Source organism: Centroberyx affinis, unplaced genomic scaffold (genome assembly GCF_046629955.1).
Source record: "Centroberyx affinis isolate AG114_WGS23_722 - 3 ecotype Tasmania unplaced genomic scaffold, CSIRO-AGI_Caff_v1 ptg005739l_1, whole genome shotgun sequence".
Lineage (NCBI taxonomy): Eukaryota > Metazoa > Chordata > Actinopteri > Beryciformes > Berycidae > Centroberyx > Centroberyx affinis.
The window spans coordinates 39,026-47,500 of NW_027282902.1; the positions used below are offsets into that span (position 1 = coordinate 39,026).

At 42.5% G+C, this 8,475-nt stretch overlaps 1 protein-coding gene across 1 annotated transcript in view; it reads left to right on the forward strand.

The window, feature by feature from the left end:
* The first annotated feature begins 6,714 nt into the window (after positions 1-6,714).
* The window catches only part of LOC139667756 (actin-binding protein WASF3-like), a 19,130-nt gene continuing 17,369 nt past the window's right edge, over positions 6,715-8,475 (forward strand). The window contains exon 1 of the mRNA XM_071547242.1: positions 6,715-6,847. Coding sequence (XP_071403343.1) covers positions 6,715-6,847 — 133 coding nt within the window. The remainder of the gene's footprint in view (positions 6,848-8,475) is intronic.

The following is an 8,475-nucleotide window of genomic DNA, read 5'->3' on the forward strand; positions in this document are numbered from 1 at the left end:
ATTTACTTTGTGACCCAGGTTGGGTGCTCCACAGTAGCTTCAGTCATCTCATATACCAAGACTTGAGTTGTCACACCCAAACATGTCCTCTTAATCTGTCTGTTGCACCCAGATATGTCCTCTGGAAATGGATCTGTTAGACTTTCAGTTTTCAGTTCCTAAGGTCGTGTTAGCCTGTATATCTCTGTTCCTATTTCAGTGCCACACCCAAAACTGTCCTGCATTGTACTGCACGATGCAGGTATCAGAGTCCAATACGTCCCCCGGAGACCTACTTATAATTAAAGTTACTACTTTAAAGTTTCACAGTGTTCTTCATCCCTCCCTCTTCCTCCCTCTTCTCCTCCTCCTCCCTCCCTCTGAGTCTCTACATCTCTTTCTATCTCTCTCTCTCTCTCTATCTTTCTGTCTCTCTTTCATACTATTTTCGGAGTCACGCTGAGTTCCACTTTTGAGCAACGGAGCAGATTCCTCAGCGCGTTGCCATGACAACGCTCCCATGGCTTGACGACACACTTTTCTCTCCCTCTCTCTCCCTCTCTCATCTCCTCTCCTCTCCTTTCTCCTCCTTATCGTCTTTTTTAATTTTCTGAAAATGTCCTAAAATGTGTTGAATTACATAACACACACTCAAGTCTTGAATATGCTGAATTACATAATTGTGAGGCTTAAATTGTGTTTTAAAGGTCTTAAAAATGTTGTTTTTGCTTGGTTTGAATTCTGATAGGTCTACTGATTTTGTTTTCACGTTTTTCAATGTGAAAAAGATTTTATATTTTATTATAACTGGTATTAAAACAGTCTTCAGAAGTCTTAAATTTAACATGATGAAACTTCCAGTCACCCTGTTCTCTCTCTCTGTCTCTCTTTGTGAAGAAGAATCTTTAGATTCTTTGAGTCCAAAAACAAAAAGGAAACACTAAAGCAGAGAGAGCATGTTGTAAACAGTGTAAAATGAGGTGGTAGTCTTTTAGACTTTGCTCACTTTTTCTCTCAAGCAACCTTGGTGACCAGAAGATCTTGTTTCAGAGGGCAACCTCAAACAGCTTTCACTCTGAAGAAGAAAAAAACAACTTGTGATTTGGACATTTGCAACAATCAACACTGTGATTTTAATGTTCTTTCAATGAATTATGCAGTCCTAGAGCATAGCCTACGTTCCTTCTTCCTGCTCAGTAGGCATAATCTTGCAAAATTAATGCAATAAACATAAGACAATGAAACATAATGAAGGATATTTTGAAAGAAAAGGGTTTTCCTCAGGTTGTCAGTTTTGTGGGGTTGGGGGTGGATGATTGTTGACTCTTCATTTAGCGAGCCCAGTATCTCCTAGTTTCTCAGGCACTAAAGTGTCTCACTAACTAATGTAGTATAAGCTAATGAGGCTATCATTGCTAATGTAGTGTAAGATAATGAGGCTTGCATTGCTAATGTAGTTTAAGCTAATGAGGTTAGCATTGGCTAACTTGTTGGCTGACTATTGTACTCCCATCTGATTATTTCTACTTTAGTGAAGCAAAACATCCTGCTGATTACAAACAGGTTCACCTCCTCTTTATAGCCAGGCTAAATAGTAGAATGGACTCCCAGATGGTGCAGACTAATGATAAACTGTAAGAAAAACAAATGGTCACACACTCCTCCTTACATTTGCTGTGACTTATTTTACGAACTGCCGTTTCAGCTTTCATTAGGGTGTTAGTGCTTTCAATCAGGGTGCTGGCACTTTAAGTGTGTGACTGTGTTTCTTCTTCTCTGTTTGTAATTTTGCCTCTATTCATCATGCAGCAGCTATTCAGCGTGACTCGAAGGAGCACCGTCTGTCTGAGCAACACCAGACGCTGCATAATGGGTGCATGAATTATGGTCATTGTAGTTCACTAACATGTTCTCAGTGCTTGACAGCTTTAAATCTTGTTTTTTTAAAGCAGCATCAATGAGAAGTGCCAGGTTTGAATGCCAGCTTTGTGCAGCACAGCACCTGAAATGAAACTAAGACAAAGATTACTTGAGTGGCTGTACATTTACACAACATTAAGATTAAGTGGGAATTCCTTAAAAGTATAGATGGAGTATCCGAAATCCACTTGCTTTTGGGATCGAGTCTAGGAAACCAAAATGGAATCGAGCCTGTTTCAATTTACCCTGCAGCTGACCTGAATGGGCTTGTATGAAGAGGATAAGTGCCTTTGGGTCAAAATGGAGTCTGTGTGTGTGTGTGTGTGTGTGTGTGTGTGTGTGTGTGTGTGTGTGTGTGTGTGTGTGTGTGTGCGTGTGTGTGAGATTAAGAGAGAGAATGTGCCTCCATACCAGTACATGCATGTGTGCGTACATCATGAAGCGAGACCAGACAAAGTGCCTTCAACATCCATTACACACACAAACACACACACTCATACTATATGCACACTGGCATCACTCACACACAAGAGGGAACCCCCCCGGTTATCTCGCATCGAACACACACACTCTCACACACACTCTCAGATCAGGTCAGTGGTGGGGAATACCCACTCAGTGTTGCACTCTGGGGAGTTGGTGGAAGATATATTCACCCTCGCTGATTTATTAATGAAACCATGGAGAGATGGAGAGATGGGGGGGGGATGAAAGAGAGGAAATAGAGCAAGAATATACAGATGAAAGTGAGGGAGAAAGGGAGGAGGTTGCAAAGAAAGTGTGTGTGGGGGGGGAGGGGAGGGGAGGGGGGTGGACTGATAAGACAAATGGGAAATGAAGAGCAATAGAGCAGCTATTGAGAGAGCGATGGAGAGGAGGAGTGTGTATGTATTATTAAACAACCAGAGTGTTAGATTATTTACAACAGCTGGAGGAGGGGGGTCGATAGCGGTGCACACACGCACACACACGCACACACACACACACACACACACACACAGGGAAGCTGGATCACACTCTTAAGACAAGCCGCCACAGTCTGAGGTGGTTTGTGTAATTGAATGTCAGAACCTGTTAGAGGAAGAGAGAAAGGGAGAGCGAGAGAGAGCGACATAAAGAGGACAAACAAGTCACTTTTTATTAAAGGTGGCATGTGTGGTTCAGGCGGGACAAGCAAATTAAGGGACACACACACACACACACACACACATGGGGACAGTTTGAGCTGGATGACCGTTTGCAATCGTACAATTTTTTGTTAGTTGGAGTTCGGGTTGCAGTTTATATTGGCATGTCTTTTCATATTGAGCTGAAGTCTTTTACACACACACACACACACACACACACACAGACACACACACACACACACACACACTGACAGTTTGTGCCGGATGACAGTATGCAGTGAAATGTCTGAGTTGGAAGAGTGATGCTGCATTTTACCATTAAAGTTCAGTTTCTTACACACACACTCACATTCGATGAATGTTTTTGTTTACTTTCATTGTCTTGGTTGGCTGTGTGTGTATTTGTGTTGTGTGTGTGTGTGTGTGTCTGTGTCTGTGTGTGTTCGTCCCTCCTGTCCCGGAAATATTAATTGTGCCAGTGATTATATTAGAGGCGTGGGAGAGAGTGTGGGAATGGCACGCTTCCAGAGCACTGACCTGAGAACACACACACACACACACACACACATTCACACTCCCACCTCCCACCACATATACATACACTCCCACTTACACACACTGAGAACACACGCAGTAAGAAGTCACACATACTTGCGCATACAGGCACATACAGAGGCGCTGAACACACGCACACACTCGCACACACAGGCATACACACACTCACACACACACACACACACACACACACACACAATTATGGCCCAAAAATAACAAGCGTGTCCCACATAGAGAGCAGAGCAGTTTGCTCTCACGTGTTCGGCTCTGTCAGTCGCTCTCACTCACTTCTACTCAGGACAAACTTCTCTTCCTCTCTTTCTCTGACTCTTTCTCATTTGCTTCAGAGATCTGGGCAAAATTACAAACCTCTAATGCTCAAAATGCTCTTATTAGTCCTGAACAGTCAGTAATTAACGGTGCTAAGTGTATCATTTTAACATCAATAAACAATTATCACATTCATTTTGAGACAGTATAATTACTGTAAACAAACTCGACCAACATGTTTATCCTCTCCAGTAAAGACAAGAGAAAGAGAGAGAACCTGTGACGATGAAGTTTGTGACAAGAAGCAACGAGGTTTATGGGAAATGTAGTCTTAACTTTGATAAAGACTAGCACTGACAATACCACTGATGTGAAAAAGAGATTACCAAGCATAGCAACCTTGGTCTCATTTGTTTATGGCAATTATACCAAGGTATCACAGTTAATTTGACAATATATTGATGTTTATAAATGCATACACATAGCACCTTTAAGGCTCAAGATACCTCCTAAATCCGATAATATTTAATAGTTTTAATTTGACACCAGCAGTTTTATGCATATATTGTTTTATGCTTTATTTGAGTTTCTGCTTTGGCAATATGCGTATGTCCTGCCACTAAAGCTCACTGAATTGAATTGTCCTGATATGTTGTTTTGGAATGAGTCTTTCTGGGCACCGTCTCCATTTTGTTTCCATTTTTGTGATAGCTGAGGCGTTTCAGTCACCCAGCACAAGGACGTCTGGATCACCTCATCATATCAGATGACATACAGTATCTATATGTAGCTCTTCCCCTGCGGCTCGGCCACTCTCTCTCTCTCTCTCTCTCTCTCTCTGTCTTTCTGTCTCTCCGTCTCTCTGTCTTTCTCTCTCACTCTCCACCCCTTTCTTTTTCTGTATCCACTAACTTTATTGGCATGACTGTTCATCAGAAACAAAATCTCAGTTTTCAGCCTAATCATGCAAATCATATTCAGATGCTAAATGACACACTCTGACTTTCTCTTGCTCTCTCTATCTTTCTCTCTTGCCCTCTCTCACTCCTCTCTCTTTCTCTCTCCCACCCCCCTCTCTTTCTCTTTTTCACTCCTTCCTCTCTTTCACTCTCTTCCTCCTCCCCTCTCTCTCTATCTCTCTCTCTCTCTCCCTTGTGGACTTTCTGGCTACACTAGCGGCTTGTTAGCATCATTTAGAAACTTCATTCCGGCTCATTGGGCTCTTGGCTCATCCCGGTCGCATTGACATTAAGCAGTGTGATGAGCGAGTGGGCCCCGTGGCGGACATGACACCTCCGGCTCCATCAGGCCTTCCTGTACAGCCTAACACACACTCAGGTTCTTTATCTGTCAGTATTCGTGTAGTGTTAGTGTTGTGAAGTGTTGCATATTATACAAGCTGTCTGATTTAGTCAGACACGTTCCAGCTGTGCTGTTAATTCCTTTAAACCTTTATTGATTGCTGTGCCAACTCTATTTTTATCATGTATACATGCTTTAGTAACAGTTGTATAAAAGAACAAGGGAGAGATGTCTGCAATCTAAGAAGTCGTGGGATTTAGGTTTGTCTCAGGAGCGTGGGTTCAAAAATCATAGACAGAAAGAAACCAAGAAAACAAAGAAACCCAAATCCAAAAGAAGCCAACTAATGCAAAAGCAGGACGGGCATTTATCAGGTGTTTGGAAGGAGCGCCTCTTCAGTATAAGAGCTATCTGTGTTTGTTTGTGTGTTCGTGTGTAACGCTTTTTGCAATGCACACTGCCCTCCGAGCACCGAGAAAGCACTAGCGTGCTTGTTACCATAAGGTGCAAAAGTGACAAAAAAGTGCAAAACAGAAAACATGTTTTAGTTTTAATTTTTGTACTTTTTCTTTTGTCATTTTTGCATCTCATGTAAATAAATGTCAGTCATTTTTTGTATCGGTTGGCCTCTTTTGGATTTCTCTCTTTGTTACCAGTGTGTGAGTTGTTCTTGCTTTCTTTGTAACAGTTGTATAAAAGCCATAACACCCTGGAGGGCATTCTTTAATATAATTAGGGGTACGCTGGTGCTGCCAACAGTGCTACCCACATCAACACTGCACCCGTAATCACAGTAAAGATCGCCCTCTTGGGTATTATTGCTAAAACCTGCAGTCTGACACAACATCAATGTCCTGCAAATGCTGTGCTTTGGAATCACCAGGCCAGTTTATTTAATGCAAAACCTAAAAATTCATATTAAAACGGTTTTGGAAACGGTTTTGAACTGTTATTTAGATCCCAGTTTTACAAAATGATGCAGTGAAAACATTCAGTTTGACATTGAATGTTGTTTCAACTTTCATTTTGTTGCTATATTTACACAGGTTTTCAACATTGATGGCAACTGTTGTATCATCTGTTCAATGTCAAAATGTTTACTGGGTGTCCTTTCTGTTCTCTCTCTCTCTCTCTCTCTCTCTCTCTCTCTCTCTCTCTCTCTCTCTCTCTCTCTCTCTCTCTCTCTCTTCCCCTCTCTCTCTCTCTCTCTCTCTCTCTCTTCATCCCTCTATCCCTGTCTTTCTTTCTGTGTCTCTCCAAGATGTAGGGCATGTTTTCAGTGAATGTAAAACCTGTGCAGAGTGATATTCAAATGCTCTCTGTCTCTTTCTCTCTCTCTCTCTCCATCCTTCTCTCTCTTCACTTCTCTCTCTGTCTGCGAAGTCGTAGAGCATGTTATTGGTGAAGAGAAACATCCAGCCCAGACGCTTCGATCTAATGAACTATAAACCAATCAAGTGATACACGATAGAGTTCAAAGTAAAGCACAGAATGATGCTCAACCATATCATCTCTCTTCTCTTCTCTCTCTCTCTCTCTCTCCATCCCAGGATAGACCAGCATGCCGTTGGTAAAGAGGAACATCGAGCCCAGGCACCTGTGCCGCGGGGCAGTGCCAGACGGGGTGACCAGTGAACTGGAGTGTGTCACCAACAGCACCTTGGCAGCCATCATCAAACAACTGGGCAGCCTCAGTGAGTAGGGAGGAGGGAGGGAGGGGGGAGGGAGTAAAGTGGGAGGGAGGGAGGGAGGGAGGGTGGAAAATGAATGGGTGCACTCCTTTAAAGGTCCCATGTTATTCAGTGTTCATTCGTTGATTTTGTCTCAAATATACTGTGGCTCAGGATAAAAATGATGTTTTCATTTTTTGTTTGGCAGATAGATTTGGTTTTGTTAAGAGTATTTATTGAATGAATTTGGAGACTTAAGTCCTCACAGGCTGAGCAGAGCAGTCACAATACTGGACTCTGATTGGCTTAGTGATGGGAGCCAATCAAGACCAAGTCCATTTGTGATGCGTTGAGTTAGTCGAAAAACAGCCATGTAAAAAATGATGGATTTTTTTAAAACACCTTAATTTTAAAATTAACCACTCAAACAAAATCAAATTTTAACAGTGTCTTCATTAAGTATCTTTGATCATATATGTATGTAAATAGAGGGACATTTGAATTCCTATTATCAGGTTAGGTGGTGTCAAAAAAAAGGCTTCAGCAAAAACAGAAAGCTACAATCTGATGAGTAAGCACTCTGGAATTCAGTGGCCAAACGTATCAAAAGAAACGTTCACAATCCGTGTACTTTCCTCATCTCTTGAATTATTAAGATACTTTACCCTGGGGAGCTCATAAGAAAGCCACGTAGATATTCATGATTGATGTTGCTCTTTTACTAGGGAGCATAGCATGTAAATTAGGCCTGAATTCCCAGAATGGGGAAGTTATGGGCGATCTAAAGTAGATTAACTGTGAGGGACTAAATTAAATTCAGCGACAGCTCGCTGTCATTGAGTGAAGATACGACTGCTCTGCTTCTTACTCAATCTGTCATGTTTAGGGCAGAGAGAGAGAGAGAGAGAGAGAGAGAGAAGGGAAGTAAAGGGTGTGAAGGAGAATACAAGGAGAGGCAGGGAGCAAATGAGAGAATAAAAGAGAGAGATAGAGAGAGTGAGGGTATGAGGCTGGTGTGTGTGTGAGTGTGTGTGTGAGTGTGTGTGTGTTCATATGGTTGGGAGGCGAGAAAGGGAGTGTGTGTGTGTGTTTATGTGGTTGGGAGATGGGAGAGTGTTATAAGGGAGAGGCTGCATTCCTGCATATCAGTACATACATTTGAATTATCAGTATCTCTCTTTCTCTGTCCCCCTCTCTCGCTCTCTCTCTCTCTCTCTCTCTCTCTCTCGCTCTCTCTCTCTCTCCCTCTCACACACACACACACACACACACACACTCGCAGACAGGGGAAGGTCCTTTTCAGCATTCAGTCAGACAGATCCGCGGCAGGAGGCAGCCGGTCCTGCAGGGAGAGAGAGAGAAGGGGAGTAGGGAGAGGGAGGAGGGCGCTGACTGACCTCCCTCTCTGTGTATTTCTCTCTTATCTCTGATCATCTGTGTATTAATCCTCGCTCTCTTCTGTTTTATGAGGCTATTTCTGGACAGTTCCCTTTTATTTTATGTGTTTTTTGCAAAAGACTTAGCTTACAAGGAATCATGAAAAAGAAAACGCTGCACACTGCTTTTACTAGTGCTTTTACATGATCAAACTTAGCCGGCACCCACTACTCACCTGATTGGTTAATGCCTGCGTTGGCCGCCTTGAAAATGTG